Here is a 25,725-nt window from a genome sequence, read left to right as displayed (position 1 = left end):
CATATTTGTCATCACCTTCAAGTATAAATGTGCAAATTATTTTTTTTAATGGCAATAAGTTTTTATACCCTTTTTATGAGGTTAAAAGAGGTGTACATGAATCACTCAGAAGATCTGTCGGTCTGTTTGTCAGACTATCAAGATGTTTAATATTTATTATGTAGCATGAAATTGTGGTCCTTTACGCAGTTTGTTAAAAAATGCTTCCAGTGTCAAAACTGGCCATACCTCCAGGGGTTGCATGATTTATATACCCATTGACTTACATACAAAAATAACTTTAAAATAAAATTCCCAAGAACCATTGTACTTATTGGTTCATTAGATTGTATAGTTGTCCTCTAGAACACAATATTTTAAATCATGATCGTGCAGTCAAGACTTTATCAAGCCTAATGGGTAATTTTTTGTATGAACTTGCTTCTAATAACTGCATGCAATATTGGAGGGTTTACCTTCTCACCTTCTGTTGCACTATTTTCAGAGGATGGCATATTGCGAGACACAGACCGAGTGGAAGATGGTATTCGCACGTTAGACTCACCAAAAATTGTTACAAGCGCGTCAAACATCGCACGCCGCGCAAACCGAGTCCTGCAGGTGGCGCAGCAAGAGGCTGAAAACAGCGAGGATCCGGCCTTTGTTGACAACGTGAACAGGGCTTCAGAACAACTGAGATCCAGTTAGTTAAATCATGTTGATATTTAATTTGGAATTATAAAGCATTTTTCTGCACATTATCAACTATAAATAAATTGTGGGATTGAAAGGGAATAGCATTTTCCTGCATTTATGTCTAAATTAGGTGTAATTTTCAGACATTATTATATAATATTACACCGATGACATTCAGAAAAACGCATGTCAATACTTCAATTTCCAACAGTAGGACAATAATACTGTTTCATTGTTTTAGAGGTCCGTAACCCTGTGATGTGTTAATTATTATTAACCAGGTTTTCCGAAGGAAAAAACTGGTTATTAGATTGGCGAATGCGGGCAGGCTGGCGGGCTGGCTGGCTGGCTGGCTGGCTGGCGGGCTGGCGGGCTGGCGGAATAAGCTTGTCCGGGCCATAACTATGTCGTTCATTGTCAGATTTTAAAATCATTTGGCACATTTGTTCACCATCATTGGACGGTGTGTCGCGCGAAATAATTACGTCGATATCTCCAAGGTCAAGGTCACACTTTGAGTTCAAAGGTCAAAAATGGCCATAAATGAGCTTGTCCGAGCCATAACTATGTCGTTCATCGTCAGATTTTAAAATCATTTGGCACATTTGTTCACCATCATTGGACAGTGTGTCGCGCGAAATAATTACGTCGATATCTCCAAGGTCAAGGTCACACTTTGAGTTCAAAGGTCAAAAATGGCCATAAATGAGCTTGTCCTGGCCATAACTATGTCATTCATTGTGAGATTTTAAAATCATTTGGCACATTTGTTCACCATCATGGGACGGTGTGTCCCACGAAAGAATCACGTCAATATCTCCAATGTCAAGGTCGCCACGACTAAAAATAGATTTAAAAAAAAAAAAAAACTTACAAAGGGGGTTAATTTTTTTTGGTCATTTCAAAAGTTCAGTTTGAGTTTTCTCCCTTTATCAGATTTTTTTTTCACAATGAAAACCTGGTTTTGTGACAATTTTGTCCCTTGTTATATAATAATTAAATTGTATGTATACTGGAAACTCAAAGCCACCAAATTTCACTACTGTTGTCCTGTTACACAATTGCAACTTTTTGTTCAAGCACAACATATCTGGCTGAGTATAATCAGGCAACATATAGGCAGCATGCACACATGTTTGACCATGTTTTATTATATCCCATGTTAATATATTGTCTATTTTAGCTATTGCCCCAATGGTTCAGTGTGCCAAGGTGGTATCCATGTCGCCCAAGGACCATAATGCTGCCAGCAACTGGAGGAAAGCAAATTCAGGGGTAAGAATACTGCAGTATCCACAGGCTTATCTGTGACAAAACTGTTTCCACTCTTATGGTATTTTTTGTTTTACAAGGAAGTGTCGTCAAAATAAAAATCCAGCCGGGGCAGAAAGTTTCATTTTCTTATTAACCTGTACGGTCTTCACACGCTAATCTGGGACGACACTTTAAGCACATGTATAAGGACCCATTTTCCTAGAGTGTGGCTTATTTGTTATGCTAACCTCTGATTTGTTTTCTATAGTAATGCATGTAAAAAGATTTGGCATTTTTTTAATTCAGTGAACAGCAAGTTTCTATATTTTTCGTCAAAAAGGGCCATATTTATGTTAATAGAAAGTCAATGACATTATATATGTTAAGTATTATCTTTAGTAAAACTTGTAGAAAGACTTGTATATGATAAATCACTATGGAATTTTATAATCATGACCATCAAGGTTTATCTACATCAAACGCAAGTCTTTTATATGTGTTATGTTCTGAGAAAACTGGGTTTAATGCATGTGCGTAAAGTGTCGTTCCAGATTAGCCTGTGCAGTCTGCACAGGCTAATCAGGGACGACACTTTCCGCTTAAACTTGATTTTCGATAAGGAGGGACGTCCTTGAAACTAAAAAAAACATAAAAGCGGAAAGTATCGTCCCTCTTTAGCCTGTGCGGACTGCACAGGCTAATCTGGGACGACACTTTACGCACATGCATTAAGCCCAGTTTTCTCAGAATGCAGCTCATATGATGTATAGATGTTTTGATGTGAAATCTCTGCTGATCAGTGAAGATTGTTAAGGGAATATCTGAAAGGCATCATTAGTGGAAAAAACATCAAATAACCTAGAATAATAAATTGTTTGAAAATATAAGCTGTGTTCTGGGAAAACTGGGCTAACTGCATGTGTGTGAAGTGTTGTGTGAAAACTGGGCTAACTGCATGTGTGTGAAGTGTTGTGGGAAAACTGGGCTAACTGCATGTGTGTGAAGTGTTGTGTGAAAACTGGGCTTACTGCATGTGTGTGAAGTGTTGTGGGAAAACTGGGCTAACTGCATGTGTGTGAAGTGTTGTGGGAAAACTGGGCTAACTGCATGTGTGTGAAGTGTTGTGGGAAAACTGGGCTAACTGCATGTGTGTGAAGTGTTGTGGGAAAACTGGGCTAACTGCATGTGTGTGAAGTGTTCTGGGAAAACTGGGCTAACTGCATGTGTGAAGTGTTCTGGGAAAACTGGGCTAACTGCATGTGTGTGAAGTGTTCTGGGAAAACTGGGCTAACTGCATGTGTGTGAAGTGTTCTGGGAAAACCGGGCTAACTGCATGTGTGTGAAGTGTTCTGGGAAAACTGGGCTAACTGCATGTGTGTGAAGTGTTCTGGGAAAACTGGGCTAACTGCATGTGTGTGAAGTGTTCTGGGAAAACTGGGCTAACTGCATGTGTGTGAAGTGTTCTGGGAAAACTGGGCTAACTGCATGTGTGAAGTGTTCTGGGAAAACTGGGCTAACTGCATGTGTGTGAAGTGTTCTGGGAAAACTGGGCTAACTGCATGTGTGTGAAGTGTTCTGGGAAAACTGGGCTAACTGCATGTGTGTGAAGTGTTCTGGGAAAACTGGGCTAACTGCATGTGTGTGAAGTGTTCTGGGAAACTGGGCTAACTGCATGTGTGTGAAGTGTTCTGGGAAAACTGGGCTAACTGCATGTGTGTGAAGTATTGTGGGAAAACTGGGCTAACTGCATGTGTGTGAAGTATTGTGGGAAAGCTGGGCTAACTGCATGTGTGTGAAGTATTGTGGGAAAACTGGGCTAACTGCATGTGTGTGAAGTGTTGTGGGAAAGCTGGGCTAACTGCATGTGTGTGAAGTGTTGTGGGAAAACTGGGCTAACTGCATGTGTGAAGTGTTGTGGGAATACTGGGCTAAATGCATGTGTGTGAAGTGTTGTGGGAATACTGGGCTAACTGCATGTGTGAAGTGTTGTGGGAAGACTGGGTTAACTGCATGTGTGTGAAGTGTTGTGGGAAAACTGGGCTAAATGCATGTGTGTGAAGTGTTGTGGGAATACTGGGCTAACTGCATGTGTGAAGTGTTGTGGGAATACTGGGCTAACTGCATGTGTGTGAAGTGTTGTGGGAAAACTGGGCTAACTGCATGTGTGTGAAGTGTTGTGGGAAAACTGGGCTAACTGCATGTGTGTGAAGTGTTGTGGGAAAACTGGGCTAACTGCATGTGTGTGAAGTGTTGTGGGAAAACTGGGCTAACTGCATGTGTGAAGTGTTCTGGGAAAACTGGGCTAACTGCATGTGTGAAGTGTTGTGGGAAAACTGGGCTAACTGCATGTGTGTGAAGTGTTGTGGGAAAACTGGGCTAACTGCATGCGTGTGAAGTGTTCTGGGAAAACTGGGCTTACTGCATGTGTGTGAAGTGTTGTGGGAAAACTGGGCTAACTGCATGTGTGAAGTGTTGTGGGAAAACTGGGCTAACTGCATGTGTGTGAAGTGTTCTGGGAAAACTGGGCTTACTGCATGTGTGTGAAGTGTTCTGGGAAAACTGGGCTTACTGCATGTGTGTGAAGTGTTGTGGGAAAACTGGGCTAACTGCATGCGTGTGAAGTGTTCTGGGAAAACTGGGCTAACTGCATGTGTGTGAAGTGTTGTGGGAAAACTGGGCTAACTGCATGTGTGAAGTGTTGTGGGAAAACTGGGCTAACTGCATGTGTGAAGTGTTGTGGGAATACTGGGCTAACTGCATGTGTGAAGTGTTGTGGGAATACTGGGCTAACTGCATGTGTGAAGTGTTGTGGGAATACTGGGCTAACTGCATGTGTGTGAAGTGTTGTCCAAGATTAGCCTGTGCAGTCTGCCTCACACTGTGCATCAAAAGTGGATATTTTGTTTAAAAGAGACTTACTTTAATTGAAAAATTCTATAAAGGTTGAAAGTGTAGTCCCTAATTAGCCTGTGCCGACTGAAGAGGCTTATCTGGGACGACACTTAACACAATGCTTATAACCTTGTTTTTATAGAGCTAGGCTCACATAGGTTCCACTTATCCAGAAGAACCTGGCCCCACAACTTGGAAAGATCACAAACTCGGTCTTCATTGCAAAATAATAATCAATAATAAATGAAACGGTATGACTATAGTGGCAATAAGAATGACCAAACTACAATATGTTTCATAAAAAAGGAAGGAATTTGAAATTAATATCAAATTTTGTATTTGTAGTTTGTCTACCGGCTTTCAAATGTGGTCAAACACTTTGATGGATTACCCATCCTAGCAACTGTTTTTCTGCTAATGCACTGTACATGGTTTATATTGAAATGAGATGTGCTCTGTGAAAAGGGGGTTTAATGAATGTGCGTAAAGTGTTGTCCCAGATTTGCCTGTGCAGTCCAGATAGGCTAATCAGGGACAACACTTTGCCTAAACTGGATTTTTGCTAAGAATAGACTTTCTTGACACGAAAAATATTACAAAAGCAGAAAGTGTCGTCCCTGATTAGCAGACTGCACAGGCTCATCTAGGACAACACTTAACGCACATGCATTAAACCCCCTTTTCACAGAGCATGGCTCATATCAATTTACTGGGGGCTAATTTATTATTTCCATGCATGAATTTATCTGTTTGAATCCACGTAATTACTGCAGAAACAGCTTTCTGGATTATTCACAGCTGATAGATGCAGTAGGCGAGGTGAAAAAAGCAGTACAGCCCGATGACCACAGGGCGGAGGAGATGTTCCCCCCACCCCCAGACCTCTCACAGCTCCAGATATCAGGTAGGCATGGCAATTTAAACTGGGTCAAGAACATGTATCTGTAATTGTATTGTGGCTAGCCGTGTTGGTGTGATGTTTGTGTAGTAGTGGTGGAGAGTAGAATAAGGCGCTGAAGTTGATATTGGGTTGAGCGTGAAACTGTGGTTTCTGCTTTCAAATGTCCATGTCACTTATCATAGTTTTACCCTCTATTCATCATTTTCGAAATATGATAAAGATGACATTTGTTTTCAGGTCCTTTTTTTAGGCCAGGCAATAAAAGTACTTATTTTTAGTAAAACGTTTACACGTTTGTGATTTATTTATGTCATACATTAATAATTGATAATTGTCACTAATTTGTTATGAATCTTTGCCATGTACTTTCCAATTCTTGTGTCAGACCGTTGTGTGGATTTTTTTTTTAATCATTCACTTGTGACAAATCAAACATTTTAGATGCTCAAGTGTCAATGTCACACATTTGTGGTATGATATACATTTAATGTGACAAATTCATCTCTTACTATTGTGATATTACAACCTGACAAATCTTTGTTATGTAAACATAACACATGCGTGTGATACAAGATTCTTACATTGTATGTTTATTTTTAGAATTTCTTGAAGATTATGTTTAGACATTGTCTTTTATGTTGCCTGGCAAATTGTCTTAATTATCTTATAATTATAAATAATTATAACAAGACAGTAAAAAATTATACAACAGCAATAATGTTGTATGATATAGCTATACTAATTATATAATGTAGGTCTATATATGCATTTATATTGTTTACTTGGTTTAAGTGAGCTTGTAGTATGATTTCAACTTATGCTTATTTATTATACAACAATATTGATTACTAAAACTGGTAGCCAACATAATTTGAAATTTGAATTCTTGGTTTTTACTTTATCGACATTGATTATGTTTGTGTTGTGACACAGTTTCTTGTGCTCTTTATACCATTATATACTGTTTTATATATTTATTGAGACATTGCATTTTGTCATTAATTAATACTTATTTATACATTCATGATATATATTTTACTAGATATAAGGATACATGTATTGCAAGCATTCAGGAAGGTTCATTTTAAAATAAAAAAAACATAATTTTCTAATATCATGTCGTAATGACCATTCATGGCCATCATTTAATCTTACTGAAGGCTCAGCTTTACACATATTTCAATATTTATAGCATTGGTTTATTTTAACCCTTTCCCATTTCGATGCGTATTTTAACCTATTTGTAGTCACTGAGAAAGTAAAATTTAATTAAAGAACTTTCTTACTAGATTCAAGTTTTAAAGGCTTCATTTCCAAACCTAAGATGCTGATGAGCAGCAAACAGCATAAAACCTCAACAGACTGTGACTGATTAGCAGCAAACAACATATAACCTGAACAGACTGCGAGTTACTCGCAGGCTGTTCTGGTTTTATGCTGTTTTCACATAGCCATTTTTACTTGCTTCTGAGTGGGAAAGGGTTAATTACAACATATTCAATGTACTTCTAGCTGAACGTTTACATTGTTATTATAGTAAGGGTGTTTTCTTTATTGTTTAATGTGTGCGCTTTTAGCCATATGTCCATACTTAAATTATAATTATGGATGGCAAAATCAATTGTATATATCTGTGTTGATTAACTACTGTCCTATATTATTACTGTTCTTACATCAACCTATGCAAAAGTAAAAAAAGTCTTATAAAACATGAGGCAAGATAACTTAATTTTTTTTATCAGACCTCACCAGATTTTACTGGACGTTCGTTAACCAAACAGTAGAAAATACCTTTTAAAGAGTTATTTTTATTATTATGACGTTAACATTGTTTAACAATTCTAAATTCAATAGAATAACAATTAAATTTAAACCCGTTGAACACAAATGGTAAAACTCTCAATGAAAAGTAAAGAAAGCTTTGTGATTTTAAACAGCAAAATGAATCACTTTTACTGCTGACTTTCGAATCATCTTGACACAGAACAGGCAAAGGTAGTGTGGTTCCCTGCTTTTGATTTACAGCCATCACAAGGATTGAAACCAGTAAAATTCAATTCAACCAATCAAAAATAAATGTATTGCCTATGTCACTAAACAAGGTTCAAAATATTGCTGAGGTCTGTCGTCAAACACAGAAAATTGTATTCGTAAACAAATTATGAAATAGATAAGTGATGCAATACAAGATTTTACCATCTATAGTTTTCATTTTTCATTATAATACATTTTGTCTCATAACTGTATCCATATGTGCTTGTTATAGTATTTATACTCTTTGTCTTCTGCTTGGCTTCGTTGTAGAGCCGTACTTTGTGGCGCCCCCTAGGTCAGTTCCTCCGCCACCCCCACCCTCACGGGAATTTAGTGATAATTTCCGGCGTGGTGGGCAGTTGGCACAACACCAACAACCAGATGGGCCCGACCCAATAGTTTACAATAGCCCTCGTAGCACACTTAGATTTTTTCCGTCACCAGGTAGATAGTTTGTGCTGAGTTGAGTGTTTCCAATATATAGCCAACCCGTGATATGCACTTTATTTATGGATGATGATTATAGTGTAGCATATTTGAGTCGCGTTCTGAGAAAACTGGGCATAATGCTTGTGCGTAAAGTGTCGTCCCAGATTAGCCTGTGCAGTCCGCACAGGCTAATCAGGGACGATACTTTCCGCTTTTATGACATTTTTCATTTAAAAGAAGTCTCTTCTTAGTAAAAATCCAATCATGGCGGAAAGTGTCTTCCCTGATTAGCATGTGCGTACTGCACAGGCTAATCTGGGACGAAACTTTACGCACATGCATTATGCCCAGTTTTCTCAAAACACGACTCATTTATTTATCAAAACCCCACTCACTGTTTCTATACTGTTCAATAAGTATTATGCAGTTGGCATTTTCAACAAGTCCTCTACAGAAAACAGGTTTTCTTAGCAAAATATGATGCAGCATTAGTCGTCAAAAAGTTGCATTGTCTGGGTCTGTAACTTAAATGTTTTATTTATCTTTTCTGTGAACAATTCAAGTGTATAGACTTATGATTAAGATTCAATTGTAACTCCACTTGTTTAAAATACTGGAAATTATATTAATTCTAGCTTCAATAAGTAATACAATGATTGTAACCACTCTGTGCTCATACAAAACAGAGCTTAATGCATTTGAGTCAAGTGTTTTCTCAAATTAGCCTGTGCAGTCTGCACTGGCTAATCAGGAATGACATTTTCAACTTTTAAACAATATTTTGCTATACGGAAGTCTCTTCTTAACACAAATCCAGTACAAGCAAACAGTGTTGTACCTGATAAGCCTGTATAGACTGCACAGGATAATCATTGACAATACTTTACACACATGCATTCAGGTTGTACCAGAGTGCAGAGGAAATGTTAACATTTGATGCATTTTGTTGCATATTGGTATTTTAGAGCGTGAATGGCTTACTGCTTTGTATTTTGCTAATGAACCTGTTTGCCAGAGGAATATTGATAGTGAAATGCTGACAAAAATCCCATACATAAATCAATTTTACTCCAAAATAACTGTGATTCCTTGAAATCTCTCAACAGAATTACATAGTTGGATACTGTAAAACCATTATTATTCATAGTATACTAATTTTTGCTGTCTGAATCACCTATATTTTTAATTTAAAGAATTTGAGGTTGCATGGGGCTGATTGACATTTTGCACTTATCTTTTTATTGTATATTTGGCATTAAGCCCCATTTTCCCAGAACACGCATCATATTCAGGTACCATGGTTTGATTGGCTATAAGAAAGAGTGTGTTTTGTTTTTTTCACGAAAAATTGAAAATCCACGAATTAAAAAAAAAAAAATCCAAGAAATTTAGTACCTATGTAATTTAATGGTTAGACAGTTTCATATATTTGATATTCACCATTTCTGAACTCTCCTAATTTATTATGTTGTAATTTGATTCTTAAAAATTATGTGGTTTTTAAAGTTATTTCAGACTTCAAATTTATTTCTATTTAAGTAGCATCTAAATCTTTATATATTATATTAATTCATTCCGCACATTCTAAATTAAAACAAAGATAGCAAGTTACAGAAAACAAGTGAAGTGTGAGATCTGCAGCACTTAATTCATGAACAGCAAGCTTTTAAGCAATTTTGTACTTTAAGTTACAGATAAAAAGTGCATAACCAAATGCATGTGCCGAACCTAGTTAATTGTTTTTTCTTTTTGGCCAAAATTCTTTTATTTATTAATAAAATTCAGTGTTGTTTTTTTCAACCTTTGTAGAAAATAGTGTGTTTTTGATTTTGTCGTTTGTTTCCTATTATGTTATTTTGTTTTCTTATTTAATTAAGAATTTTCAGGTGAAGATGAGCTATTTACAGAGGCTACACACAACTCTTCTCCCACATCCAGACCTAAACAATACGTGCATTATAAGAGCTTTATGGTCTCTGGCCCTCAGTCTTATTCCTCTAGCAAAGTTGAAACATCAAGCACTGTAACTAAATCAAGCTCAGCTGATTTGCCTGATGTATGTGAACAGATTAATTCAGACTCACATGTTGAACACCCAAAGATTAATTCAGAATCTTACGTTGAACACTCAAAGATAAATTCAGAACCACAAGTTGAACAGCAAAGTGATAATGATAATTCTGAAGATATTCTGATCCCTATTATTAGAGAAGATGATACCTACGATAACCCGCAAGCTTTCCAGTTGGTTCCCTTGAACCAGGGTATGGATTTCAGGCCGCAATTTCCCAATCCTCGTCTTTTCCATGACATACCACCTTTTGGGTTTGCAGGATTTCCTCCACCATTGCCCATGGCATTTGACGTTAACTTTGGCCCTGGGTTTGCCCCAATCAGTATGGCCACCCCATTCCCATTTCCCGACCCCAACTGGTCAACAGGTTCTTTTAATCAAAGGACTGAGAGGATTCAGAGTTCCTCACAGTGGTCTGAGGGCACCAATACCTTCACCTCTGCTAAGGCAGTGTCAGAAAATAAAGAATCAGGTCACAAAAATGAAGCCAGCTTTCCAACATTACCTCAACAAATAAGGACTCCTAACCAGTCGGTGCCACTACAGGAGTGTTTCAAAAGTTCCTCTCAAGAAGATAGAAAATTGGAGAAAATCTCTGAACAGCCTCTAACTGTTGACGCAGTTAAAGTTATCCGTAATACTCTGGTGAAATCCATGAAATCACCTGAGCGGAATGAAGATAGTACTAATACTGGGTCTCTCACTCACAAAAAAGTTACCAGAACTGAGTCAGTTAAAATATTGGAACAGCCTCTTACTGTTGATGCAGTGAAAATTATCCGAAATACTAAGGTGAAATCTATGAAATCACCTGAATCTAATGAATATAGTACTAATACTGGGTCTCTTTCAAACAAAAAGGTTAACATGACTGAGTTCAAGAAAATGCCAGAACAGCCTCTTACTGTTGATGCAGTGAAAATTATCAGTAATACTATGGTCAAATCCAGCAAAACACCTGAGCCTAAGAAAGATAATACTAATGCTAAGTCTCATTCTCACAAAAAAGTTACCAGAACTGATCAGAAGTGCTCATCTGAGTCAGAGCCTTCTGTGGTAGATGAAGAGAAAATTACTGAAAGCATTGCGAAAAGAACTGGTGCTGACTTAAGGACATACCTTGCAAAACTGGATCTACCCCTTGAAACAGGTCGCACACATGTCACCCAACTCAGAAGCATTTATCAACCATCTCTTGAAACCAGTAGCTCAAAGGTCACTCAACGCAGAAGCCTTTATATACCACTTACTTCAGATACAGTTAGAAATGTAAGAACAATATCAAAGACCGGACCTCAGGTGGAAGTTATGGCCACATTGTCAGGTTTACAGGCTTTGAAATCCCAACCTGAAATGCCTAGTAGACAAACAGTTAAGTTGAAACCAAAAGGAGGTGAAACTGAAACTTCAGTTACAAGTAGTAAATGTCTGTCCAGCGATGTTGTTAAACCTCAGGTTTCTTCCAATCATCGCAGCAGCTTGTACCTTAAACCAAAACATGTTTCAAAAAGAATAACATTTGCCCCAGCCCCAAGGCGATTTGTTTCCAAACTAGAAAAAATTAACTTGTCGTACCCAAGAAGAAAATTCACCTTCATTTCACCTCAGAGCAGCCGTTATCAAAGCTCATTAACGGCTAGAGTGTCCCATGAGAAGAAATCTCCAAAACCATCTGAGAAAAAAGATAACTCAAAGAAAACTGTCTCATTTCACCCTAGTTCAAAAGTAAAAAAATCCAACCATACAACCGTTAGCATACCACCAAAATTCCTGAAAAACTCTGTTTATGAGAGAAGTAGCCAGTATCTAGTTCCCAAGCAACCAATGAATGTGATGTCAAGAGCTCCCATGTTAATGGCAGTGCGACCAGCTAGCCATTTCTCTCCTCAAACTTTCATAGGTAGTTTTGTAATGTCCCTTTTGAGTTTGTTGTCCCAAGTATGTCCCAGAGAAGAAATTGCGTCCATTAACAATATGGCTTCTTTGTTTTAAAAAACTAGTGGGATTTTTTGTTTAAGTTAGCTAACGTTATTTTTGTATGGATATTTATTTGATGTTCTATCATTCAACCATGCTCTAATGTATATTAGTGAACTTTAAGGCTCACTTGATTGATTTGTATGTGTTGCCTTTTTATTAAGTTTCAAGAACAGAATTTATATTTCGAAAAATGGGACTTCTTCTCTCTGTAAAATGTGATACACCAAAATGATTGGATGCGATTTCTTCTTGAATGCTTGGTTTCAGTTCTGTTCAGTTTATAATTATGAGCTTAGCTCTGGTAAAACTGAGCTAAACTCTTTTAGTGCTGGAACCGAATTTTGAAGAACATGGCGTCTCATCAGGATCCAAACTGTTTGCTATTCTGATAGTATTCTTTGAAAAAAATCTAAGAAATACTGATGCATAGGTGTCATCCCTGATTAGCCTGGGCTATTCTTTCTTCAAGATTAGGTGGAAAGTGCCATCCCTGCAGTGGGTATAGGCAAATCTGGGATGACACTTCATGCACATGCACCCTTTCCCACTTAGAAGCAAAGTGAAAATGGCTATGTGCAAACAGCATAAAAACCAGAACAGCCTGCGAGTTACTTGCAGTCTGTTCAGGTTTTATGCTGTTTGCTGCTCATCAGTATCTAAGGGTTGGAAATGAAGCCTTTAAAAATTGAATCAAGTGAGTCAGGTCTTTAATTAAATAAAATTTTCTAAGGGACTACAAAAGCGTAACAATACGTTTCTCAGTGTTAAAGGTTTAAGCCCAGTTTTACAGGACGAGGCTTGTAGTAGATCATCATCCATCAAACCCTGCCTGTTGTCCTGCATGGCTGTAGAGGCTGATGGCTGCCTTCCGTTAATTGTTTGTGTGTGATTTAACACCATGTATTTCATTGCAGGGCAAAGAATAAAACTATATTGTATGATGAATAGTCACACATCAGTATAATGTATTAACGTAATGTTTAATATAAGTATGTTTTTCAGAGGTGAACAATAAAATTTGAAATTAATTAAAAGATCAATAAAAATAGCCATAGCTATTTATATTTTTTATTTGAAGTGCATGATTTGGTAAAAACAGTTTCAGAGTTGAAAATTGTTTTTGTTATATTAACCGTTTTTGCCTCTATGCTGTTTCCAAACATCCATGTATAATATTCATTTGTTGGTATGATAATACAAGTTTAAATAATGAGAACTATTGGTGTGAGTTCATTCATGTTTTTGCATTTCAAAGTACTGGTAGTAGATGGTACTTCTGGAAAGGAATTACATTATGTAACCTTAGGAAACTGAACACTTGGCCATCTCTCTGGGACAATAGGCAAAGTGCATGTGTGATAAGCCTTCAGTCTGTACAGACTAAACAGGGACAGCACTTTCTGCTGATATGGTATTTTGCGTTTTAACCCTTAAAGCGCTGGAGCTGAATTTTAAAGGCCTTTGCAAACAGTTTGGATCCAGATGAGACGCCACAGAACGTGGCGTCTCATCTGGATCCAAACTGTTTGCTATTCTGATAGTATCCTTTGAAAAAAAATGAAGAAAATGCTTATTTTAGAAATTCAGCAGACGACATTTTAGCAGAAGACAAATTACCCAGCATGCAAAGGGTTAAGGAAGTTTCTTCTTGGCAGAAAGCCAGTTTAAGCTGAAAGTCTCATTCCTGTTTTGTGTGTGCGGCTTGTCTGATAAAACACTTAAAGCACATGCATTAAACCTCTTTCCAAGAGCATGGCTGGTTATATTTGGGAGTAAAATTCCTCTTTAATGATACTTATTTTTTATATTTTTGTCTCAGGTGACAAACATATAATATAAAATAAAAATAAAATAAAAATATAATATATTATTCCAGTGGAATAATAATAATGCTGAGAAATGGAAATAGCAACTAGTTTGTGGTTGCTTAAATGACTTGTTTATGACTGTAACCAAATGATGATGTTTTTAATTATCTGTTAAAATGATGTCAGAAAATTCTGAGACAAAATTAGGGATACAAAATTAGGGATACAATACATGAAATTCCTTTTGGTGCTTACTATATTAATTTTGGATGTCTTTTGGATTTCCAAACTATATGCAAAAAGAAATCGATGAATTTGTTCAAACTTACATTTATTTCAACGTCTTGTTACCATGTAAAGTTCCAGATGAATTTGCCGACCAGTCATCTCATGCAGTAAATAATCATATTCTTCAAGGTATTCCTCTTAGTGACCACACCGCGTACTTTGCACCCTGATCTTTTGTTTAATATGATTTCATATTTTATTAACTTTCTGGTAGATATCTGATCAACTAGATTAGTTTAGTGTTTGAAATAAAATAATATGGTTGCATAATTACATAGTATATAATTATATTTATATAGCAGTGATTAATAATTTATTTATTCACTCACTTTTGTATGGTACAATTACACAAACTGTAGAAGGTTATAGAATAATTAAAGCAATAACAATATATTTTATTACTAATAGTCCCACTGCTGGTAGAAAGTGGGCCTTTATAGAAAACACTTGGTCATATTAGTCTGTTGGTCTGACTGTTTATCCTGATTGATTTGTCTCCAGTGTAACTTCTCCATGGTTACAACATTTCAAATTACCAGTTGCAGTGTTAACCTACATGAGGAGGTAGTACACAGGCTTTCATCAAGGTCATACTTCGAGGTCGAAGTCCATATATCACTTTATTTCTAAGTTAAATAAAATTTGACCTTTCATTCAAGAATTTCTTAATAACTTGGCACAAATGATTATCTGTTTGTCAGGATCTATATAAATGGGACAACCTTCATTGTTAAATTTAGAGGTCAAAATGAATGACTTTTGTCAAACTAAGGCTAATCTATTCTGAATGACCGTCATGCATTTTTAACCAGATTAGATTGGTGAATGTCGGCGGGCGGGCGGGTGGAACAAGCTTGTCCGGGCCATAACTATGTCATTCATTGTGTGATTAAAAAATCATTTGGCACATTTGTTCACCATCATTGGACGGTGTGTGATGTGAAATAATTACGTCAATATCTGCAACGTCAAGGTCACACTTTGAGTTCAAAGTTAAAAAATGGCCATAAATGATCTTGTCCGAGCCATAACTATTTAATTCATTGTGAGATTTTAAAATTACTTGGCACATTTGTTCACAATCATTGGACAGTGTGTCATACAAAAGAATAACGTCGATATCTCCAAGGTCAAGGTTGCCACAACTAAAAATAGATTGAATTTGACACAAGGGGTAACTAGGAACAATCGGTAACAATGCACATTTTGAATTGTCTCCCTTTATCAGACCTTTTTTTTTTCAAATTGAAAACCTGGTTTTGTGACAATTTTGTCCCAAATAAATATTTGCCTGTAAAAGATAGCATGTTGCTCAATGGAACTACTTGGCTAGCTTAAAGGTCAAGGTCAAACTATGAGGTTAAAGGTTACTTAAAAAGTATTCTATTGTCCAAAAAGGTCTTTCTCTTCTTACTGAATCCTCTTTTTAATGAAGAATTTGGACATCTGCAAAAACATTTGTATATATGAGACAGTGTGTTAAGGACAAGAACTACATTGTTATCCTTGAAAATCATACTTCATACTTCAATGGACATTAAAATTAAGAATACAACTGTGATTGTCATAGGTCTACATCTGTATGAAATGGGTATTTGTGGATTTATATCACTAACAGGTACAGTTCTGGTTTTTAATCGATTGTAAATTTTAAGTTCACTTTAAATTTTAATCATGGTTTGTAATACCAAATAACTGTGATCAAACATTTTAAAATTATAGTTGATTATGTTAACCAAATTTCAGTTACATTAAATTTGAGATTTTATTATTTGGTAGACTGAATTATGGTTGCAATAAAATCACCGATATTAGTCCATTTTACTTGAGCGGTGGTCTGGGAATACTGTGTGTAATTCATGTACGCAAATTGTTGTCCCAGATTAGCCTGAGCAATTTGCCGTGCTAATAAGAGACAACACTTTCTGTACACATGTAAATTGCAATTCTGTCTAGAAGATACTTTCTTAATGCGAAAAAAATTATTACAAGATAAAAGTATTGTCAACCACACACTGTGCAGACTACGAAGGCTCTGGCACAACACTAAAGGCAAATGAATTAAACCCAGTTTTTCCAGAAAAAGGCTTGCTAGTGATTAGGAGTTTCCAACAGCTGAATCCGACATGTTACATTGGGAAGTCATTATTGCCGCCACCAAGTTGCAGGCATATTGGGGGATTGTGCTTGTCCCTCCATCTTTCTGAATGTACCTACATCTTTATATATGCCTTAAATGTTTTGTTTTCAGCTCCTCTTTAATAACTTTTTTGCTTAAACTTTCACAATGACCTTAATGTGTAGTAATTGTTCAGAAAAGAATTTTGGCTGCGATCATTTTTAAGTACTGGATCATCTTGCTTAAACTTTCACATATTATGAGCTTAATTTTTATATTGTACTTAAATAGGAATATCGGATTTAACAAGTTTTTCCTGCATTATGGCTGATTGTCTTTTTGTTCACTGTAGAATATAATTTGGATTTGTCCGTGTCCAAGTATGTGTTGTGGGGGTATTATTCTCTGCAACACATTTCTGATTTGTAATCCTCCATTTTTAGCAGGAATGGGTATGGTTGCTTTTTGATGTCTTTAACCCTTTCCCACTTAGAAGATAGTGAAAATGGCTATGTGCAAACAGCATAAAACCAGAACAGCCTGCGAGTAACTCGCAGTCTGTTCAGGTTTTATGCTGTTTTCTGCTCATCAGTATCTAAATGTTGGAATGGAAGCCTTAACAACATGAATCTAGTAAGAAAGGTCTTAAATTAAATAAAACTTTCTAAGGCACTACAAATGTGTCAAAGTACGTTTCAAGTGGTAAAGGGTAAAGTATTGTAAGGGGTCATGAATAGAAGTGAGCGTCATGTTCAGTCTTATAAACGTATTTATGCATTTCACCAAAGTGGAACCATGAATGAGAAAGGAATTAAGTTTGGAGTATGCAATGTGGAAACAATAAGGTCTACATTTTAAGCAACAATTTCTGTTTAAAAAAAACCCTCAAAAATTCCTGTTTTGTAGAAGAAGGAGTTTTAGAAGTAACTGAGTTTGCGGTTGTTGATGGATTTGGTAATTAAACTTTAAAATTCAAGCATGCCGTATGTTTTCTTATGGGTCTTTAATATTTTCTTCTTAACTGCACAATCTAGGTCATTATTCATTAATTGCAACTTGCAATGCAATACAGTATATGCTATGAATATCAATCTCTATGCATCCTTTCAAATTACATCTTTAAATATATTGCTATTATGTTATGCTATTTTGATAATGATATGTTTTCAGTATGCAATATAGATTTATGCAATGCACTTCTCCTTGTCAAATAATCTAATAAGATATTTTCGCATAAAGATTATTTGTCAATTGCAGCACCTTTTCAAATGAAATTTGTGTTATACAGAAGTGTACATGTACATTAAATATTTATTATTGATAATCATTTTTTTAGAAACAATTGTCTAATGACTATTATATGTCAGTGGTATTCAATAAACATCTAACAAAGTAAAAGAAAAAATAAATCTGCCAAATGATAGGGCAATGATATTGGGACGCCTTGTAAACACTACCTGCTCGTACTGTAAAGTTTCTAGGGGTTACAGGTGAGCATATTAGGGCCTTTGGCTCTCTTGCTGAAACACTTTTGTCAGTAAGGTTTGTATATGTTTTTCAAATAGGTCTCTCCATGTTTATATGAGATCTATCCGGTTATGGACATGCACTGAGTATGCTTGTTTTTATTTCAGCAAGCATTCTGATTATGTGAGGCTTGGTTTTAAATGTTATTACACTTCAATGTTCAATATGTTTGATGGTTTCATTTCATTTCTTGTTCTGTCTTTGTTTGTTCACTTCATGTTGGAGAGATATGTTTGATTTTTCTTTGTTTTGGATTTTGCTATTTGCATGCTTATTAAGTGTTTTTGCTCTTAAAACTGGTTAGCTTTTTTACTTTATATTAAATAAATATTAATACAGAACTTTATACCTTTTTAGCATCTTAATTGAAACATTTGATAAGTATTATATTCAAGACATTCCTTTTTTTACAGAAGTGTAGAGTGTAACATCAGAAACATTTTCATTTTGTAAATACAAATATTGTTGTAGTCTTTACAAAATAATAATCAACAGCCTGGCATGTTGGCCTGTAAACTGTAATTATTCTTCATACCATGTGTCTGAATCTCTTTCACCTTTTCTTTGGGTTAAGCAAATGTATACACGATTTACAGCAGCGTCCAAAAAGGAGCTCCCACCTGTCCCGGTGCGTTCCGTCGCCCCTCCAGTGGTACCGGCACCACCTATACCTCCACCACCTGCCTACAGGGCATACTACCAAGGTCAAATTTGGAATGGCGTGCTGGAATGTTGTTCATCATTAATTTCAGTTGTTGTTTATCATATTTTTGTACCACCCACCAGATGATGTTGCCGTCCCCTTTCTTTGCTATGCAGCGTTGATAATGGTAATACTACCAAGGTCACGGTCAAAATTAGAATGGCGTGCTGGAATGTTGTTCATCATTTATTTCAGTTGTTGTTTATAATATTTTTTCCCCGCCCACCAGATGATGTTGCCGCCCCCTTTCTTTGCTATGCAGCATTGATAATGGTAATACTACCAAGGTCACGGTCAAAATTAGAATGGCGTGCTGGAATGTTGTTCATCATTTATTTCAGTTGTTGTTTATAATATTTTTTACCCGCCCACCAGATGATGTTGCCGCCCCCTTACTTTGCTATGCAACGTTGATAATGGTTATTTCCCTTACCTTGTATACTTTAACACAGATTTTGCAGTGTCTTTTCCATAGTTGATATATTTGTCATGCAACTGTTCAGCTAAAAAGATACAATTATTGTTCAGAGTTAAATATTATTGGGAAACGTGGATGTACAGATCAGTGTTGATTCTTAAGTCATCATTAATTGCAACATTAAACATTGGTCTTACATACTCAAATCCAGACTATTTCGATTCTAACACGATTTCATTAATACCGGTAAGTTATCCACGATTTAAAGGTTATAAATGAGAACTATATTAACCGAATGTCCTCCACTTTTCCGCGAAAACTAGTCACCACAACAATGACAATCAAATGACGTATTCTTCATTCATAAACAGTGTGCGGACAATCAAAGGGACGTCATACTTATCTCCTTTGGTATATCGGGGTAATAACCCATGGTATTTTTCCTTCTCTGTATATAGAAAACAAGTTACGTGCCGTGGTAGAATAATAAATATATTTTTGTAAATATCACAGTATTTCAATTGTCAGGCTTTTCATGTCAATTAAAATGACTATTTGCATAAGTTAAGCTATAGTGTTTTAGTTTTGAGTATGATTACACCTAAGTGGCAGTTAATATTCTAATTGTTATTAGAAAATAATTGTTGAATAGTAAGGGAATAACAGACAGTACTAAGTATGGGCCTTGCTCAGTAAAAAGGGGTGTAGTCCCAGATTAGCCTGTGCAGTCTGCACAGAATTATACTGCTCATGTAAATGATGCTTCCTGTCCATAGAGCATGTCCCATCATCTTGCATTCTTGTCTTAAGATTAAGTGATTGCATATTGAATACCCTCCAGTTGTGATTTGCAAAACAATACAGTCCAACTTGATAACAGCGGTCAGTCAAGGGAAATGACAAAAGTTACCGTTGTAGATAGGTGACCGTTGTTCTCAGTGTCCACTTTTTAGATGGTTGGTCAGTTGGTAGTATTGCTAGTTTGTAGCACCTATCAAGTTGTTTGCATACAGTGCAATGTAAATAAAGGCTTATTGCCAAAAAATTCATTCAGTAAATAAGACAGTCTAATCGTATTACGTTCATTTGAAAATATTTTTAAGTAACAGTCGTCACATTTCATTGATGTCACGCCAGAAAACGTATGAATAGCACTTTGTTGGTATAAACCAAAATGAATGCATAGCGGTATCGTTCTCATTCAAAGAAATTGACACTGAGTTTTTTAAATTGAAAATGGCATTTTTATAACAGAAGTTTTACGTAACAAAATGTCCACATGCATAAATGCTTGAAATTTGCAAAAAAAGTTGCATACAATGTCTGTTTTCCCACAATAGACGACTTATCCTTGTATCGCCTTCTAATACCAATACTTGCTAGCTAAATGTTGTTGTTGACACTTTATCAGCGACAAAGATCTATTGATTTTGTCCAGTGCTCTTTCTATGGGCTTATGACTGGGACACTAATTGGTTCTTATACACATCGCTATTGTTACTTGCACATGTTTCATGCAATCAGAAATGAACTTGTTGATAGCTAGTTATAATTTATTTGAAAAATATCCAGATAAACTTTTGTTTCGTCCTCAGGTGGTCAAAATACATACAAATGAAATTGTACTGATAATTGAATGACAATTATACCAACAAGTGATTGATGCACATATGGTGACTGTGATGCGTTGTTTCGAGCGCTTGCAACCAGCACAGGTATCCCCCCTATTCAACACACTGTTTTCTCGCAGAGGTTCGCATTTATCACATCAAAGGCATTTACTGCAATCACATTATTTAGCCGCAAAATAGAAGAGCATAGACGCTATGATGTCAGTTTTAAGAAATAACATCAACGCGTTTTTAAATGTTTATTTCTATACCACGAAACTACTGACTCTTGACCACTATTCTGGTGTGATTAGGGCTTTGTGATAGAAATATAGTGAATGTTGACCATTGTAGACTGGTGACGGTTATTCTCAGGTTTATATAGAAGGATATTTATTATGGGGAATCCACACTGACCTTTGTCAACAGTTGACCGTTGTTCTCAGGTGACCGTTAAACCAGGTTGGACTGTACATATTAATAAGTATGATGTTATATGTTAATGTTAATGTTATAATACGATAATGTTAATGTTATAATACGACCCCATAACAGCCAAAATGTGATTTATGAATGCATTGTTAAATATGCTGTTTGCATGTGGAATATGCATTGTTTCTGACTATCCATTTACAGACTGGGAATGCAACATGCATGAATAATTTAAAAGAAATCATGATGCAATTTATGCATTTGGAACAAAATTAATAATCACACATACTTAGAATGGATGGTTCTTTTGTTTACTGTACATGATAGTGTAATTTAAATATTTATACTTAATAGAATTCATTTAAATTGATTATTTAAAATGTGTATATTTCATGTATATTTAATAATGGTAACAAAAGTGTACTGTTTGATTTGTTTTTATAAATACGCTGGTTTTGTTTAAAATATATGCCTATTTTATTTTATGTGCATTTCACATACATTTTTTCTCTTCATGCTCCTGTACCATAGCAAGTATGTTTAAATATAATCAATGCAATATTCTAGAAAATGCTGTGTGCTTCATGTGTTCTTACCAGTGATCACGCCAGTGTTACTCAGTGTTACTCAGTCAATGCAACAAAGTCCCCTCAAGTTTGCCTTCAATTTCAGATGGTCCCCCCCGCCCCCCGTTGCCATCGAATACTATGCCTCCCCGCCCTCCTCCCCCAGACACAGATGATGAGGAAGACTTCCCCATACCCCAGGAGAATCAGCCAATCATGGTGCGTCTGCTTGTTTATCAAATTTTTGTTTTAACAATTGAGTCTTGTTCTTGGAAAACTGGTCTGAATGCATGTGTGTCAAGTGTTGTCCAAAATTAGCCTGTGCAGGCTGCAGAGGCTTATCAGCCACAATACTTTTCCCCTAAACTGGATTCATTAAAAAATACTTCCTTTAAATGCTTAAAATACCATCAACATGTATGACCTGGTTAGCCTGTGCAAACTGCAAGCTGATGGTCTTGTATGCAGACATTGAAAAGGAAAGTAACAATATACAGACCAGACGGTCTTACGATGAACAACAATGTACAGGCCAGTTTTAAATTTAACCGACCTCAATTATGTAAATGTTCAACCCAGCCATTGGAAAAATGTGGTATGCTACATGTGTGTATAGCAATACAAAATCATTTTTGTCTGACTAAACCGCGAAACAGTAGTAGTTAAGTCTGATGCGGTTTTAAGACAACTTAATATGATCCGTTGACTTTCCAATCATTCTCATAATTACCCTGCAATGTTTAAGTACAGGTATAATACACAGTATTAAAAAATGTTGACCAAAATGCTCTGATTTTCTTGAAATACACTGTAACTCCAATGTAACGCGGATGACGGGGTCCAAGCCACGCAACAGCGTTATAAACGGACAGCCTTATAAGTTTTGAGCTTATTTATGTTAGGGGCTTTAAAAACAGGTATAGAATAGCCTATAATATAGGTCCTGTGTATGTGTTGTCATCCGCAAATACATGCATATAATCCGAATCGAACTTTAACAGTATACATACCGCTTTTCTAATGTGCACATTTATCCGATAATCCAATATAATTACATCACTTACAAAAAAATAATGTTTAACATTTATGACACGAAATATGTTTACAAATTTCGTAAACAAATTCATATGCCTACGCCATTTTTCAGAAAAATTAGTACAGTGCATTATGGGACACAGCTTTCATTGGACGAGCGAATTTAAATTTAGATTGAATGCAATACGATACATGTACAAAGAAATGTTTTATTGCGTCATACGCAGCATGTAAAAATGTGCTTTCCGTGGACTTTCTGATAACGTGCAAAAATTTAAGTGCATCTCTGTTAACTATTACACTGCCTTAGCATGTAAATAAATCGTCAGGATTTTTAAGTTTATTGTATACGTATTGAAACATTAAACACACACAAAGATATGTGTGTAGCATATAATAAACTATAACACACTTACACAACCATAGTTTATACAATGAAATACAACACACGATAAATACAAAACATAAACAGGTAATCGTTTTAAATAACTTTAATTTGATAATTATTCCGCTTGCACTTGCCTTATTGAAATTAGCGCACCGAACCGCTCTGATAGGGAATACATGTAATAAACACCGCCTCGCGAGTTTTCACACCTTTATTGGCATTAGACGACAGATTAACACCAATAAGCTGTCGAGTGTTGCTAAACCTCTAATCGATTAAAATCAGTTAAACGGACGGAAAAAGCAATCAAGCTGTGATCGCCGGCTTCTTTGAATTTATGAAAATACATGAAGTTGCATAACATGGATTTGAATCAGAAAAGGAAGGTTGGAGAAAAAAACGGGATCCAAGGATCCCCCGCGTTATATTGGACACAGCGTTATAAGGGACCGCACTATATTGGAGTTACAGTGTATCAGTAACAGGTAACTGGGAACAGGAAAAATACAAGAGAGTAACAGTCTTAGTCCGACAATCTTGCATGAAACTTAGGCAGAAGATTTGTCCCAACTATATCTTGGATGAGATTAAAAATGGTACAAGTTGGTTGAAAACCAGGGGACAGAGCATTTTTCCTTATATGGCTAAAGTAAAAACTTGTTAACACTCACATTTATCGTCCTAACTTCATGAAACTTGGTCAAAACGTTTGTTATCCCCCGCCATAGGCAGAGGGATATTATCCCCCCGCCATAGGCGGAGGGATATTGTTTTGGCATTGTCCGTCCATCAGTCCGTCTTTCCATCCGTCCTTCCGTCCGTCTTTCTGTCCGTCCGGTACTTTTGTGTCCGGAGACATATCTTGGAATTGCTTTTGCGGATTTCATTGACTTGGTATGAGTATATATATATGGATAAGAGGAGGATGCACGCCAAATGGCATTGTACACCGTCTGTTAATAAAGGAGTTATGGCCCTTTGTATCTTGAAAACATGCTTTTTTGAGTGTCAAATATAACACTTTTGTGTCCAGAAGCATATTGGCGGGGGATTTCAATTCAACGAATTTGCTTGTGTCAATTATATCTTGTTGGTATGTGTGTCTACCGACATGACCTAAAAATTTAGCTGATTTGGGGTATGTGAGTTTACCTATATATACCTACAGATGAAGTGTGAAATTTGTTCCAGTCCATTGATTTTTGGCGAAGTTATGGGCCTTGTTTTCTCTAAAATAACTACTGTGGGACTTCAAAGTGCAGTAGGGGTTATTGTGTTACACAAAAGTAGCTGTTTTTAAACATAACATTTAATGTTATGTGCCCATATTTTAGGAATATTTTTTTGTTTATCAATATATTGTTTTTTTAATGATATCTGTTAACTGTTGAACGTTTTGTTTAAATGATATTTATAAGCTTTCTGTTAAAGCATTATGACAATTATTCCGTAATCTATTATAATGCAATAAAACATTCTTTTGTTTTTGCTAATTTTTACAAAATGAGGTGGTCAGTTAACAAAAGATGAAAACAGAATGGCCCTAGACTGACACTAGTATGTTCAGTAAACTTTCAGTAAAATTTAAAGGATTTTAACAAATGTATGGTATTAGCTCCAATACAAACATAGATTTTGTGGTACAATTAATAAATATATATAATATATAATAAATAGATAAATAATATGCTTATAAAATATTTTGAGCAATACCTGTCTACAATACGACTGTAGTCATGATAAAATAATAAATTTTTTTGCGCTCTTCACACAGTCAAAGCAGGTAATTCCAGTTAACTAACTCTTCAATTTAATTGCTCCACATTAACCCTGTCTGCCGATAAATTTATGGGGTTTTCTTATCCATAATGATCTAGTCTTTTAATGATCATAGAAGATTTGTTAAAATTTGTTCACAAAGGAAGAATGCTGGAACAAAAAATATCTTGACCAATAACAAATAAGAAGTATTTAATAGATTAGAACGAATTAGGAAAAGGCTATTCAGAATCATAAAAAATCACAATAAGCAATTTACAGCAAATAATTAGTAAGAGAATGAAACATAAATGGTTCTTCCAGCTGAAGCATTTGAGCAAATTCCTCTGGGGAAACACAGATGTGTTGATGTGCAAAAGTAAGAACAATAGCCACAAAGCCTTTTCTAACAAGTGAATATATGTAAGACTTTATCTGTGGAAAGGGGTTTTAATTCACAGCTTTAAGTGTTGTCCCAGATTATCCTGTGCAATCCCCAGGTCCCAGATTAGCCTGTGCAATCCCCAGGTCCCAGATTAGCCTGTGCAATCCCCAGGTCCCAGATTAGCCTGTGCAATCCCCAGGTCCCAGATTAGCCTGTGCAATCCCCAGGTCCCAGATTAGCCTGTGCAATCCCCAGGTCCCAGATTAGCCTGTGCAATCCCCAGGTCCCAGATTAGCCTGTGCAATCCTCAGGTCCCAGATTAGCCTGTGCAATCCTCAGGTCCCAGATTAGCCTGTGCAATCCCCAGGTCCCAGATTAGCCTGTGCAATCCCCAGGTCCCAGATTAGCCTGTGCAATCCTCAGGTCCCAGATTAGCCTGTGCAATCCCC

General features: G+C 36.2%; 1 protein-coding gene across 5 annotated transcripts in view; it reads left to right on the top strand.

The window, feature by feature from the left end:
- Window positions 1-25,725, top strand: part of LOC127847506 (vinculin-like) — a 95,513-nt gene that overhangs the window by 54,017 nt on the left and 15,771 nt on the right. For 3 of the 5 annotated variants that reach the window (XM_052379520.1, XM_052379516.1, XM_052379527.1), the window contains 5 exons: window positions 485-682; window positions 1,859-1,950; window positions 5,620-5,725; window positions 17,361-17,408; window positions 21,817-21,929. In XM_052379520.1, coding sequence (XP_052235480.1) covers window positions 485-682; window positions 1,859-1,950; window positions 5,620-5,725; window positions 17,361-17,408; window positions 21,817-21,929 — 557 coding nt within the window. Of the gene's footprint in view, window positions 1-484; window positions 683-1,858; window positions 1,951-5,619; window positions 5,726-8,026; window positions 8,245-17,360; window positions 17,409-21,816; window positions 21,930-25,725 lie in introns of those variants that run through there. The other 2 variants (XM_052379536.1, XM_052379542.1) reach the window with 2 other exon arrangements.

The sequence above is a fragment of the Dreissena polymorpha genome, chromosome 1 (assembly GCF_020536995.1).
Source record: "Dreissena polymorpha isolate Duluth1 chromosome 1, UMN_Dpol_1.0, whole genome shotgun sequence".
NCBI lineage: Eukaryota > Metazoa > Mollusca > Bivalvia > Myida > Dreissenidae > Dreissena > Dreissena polymorpha.
Note: the sequence above shows the minus strand (reverse complement) of the source record. Positions and strands in the feature narration are given on the sequence as shown.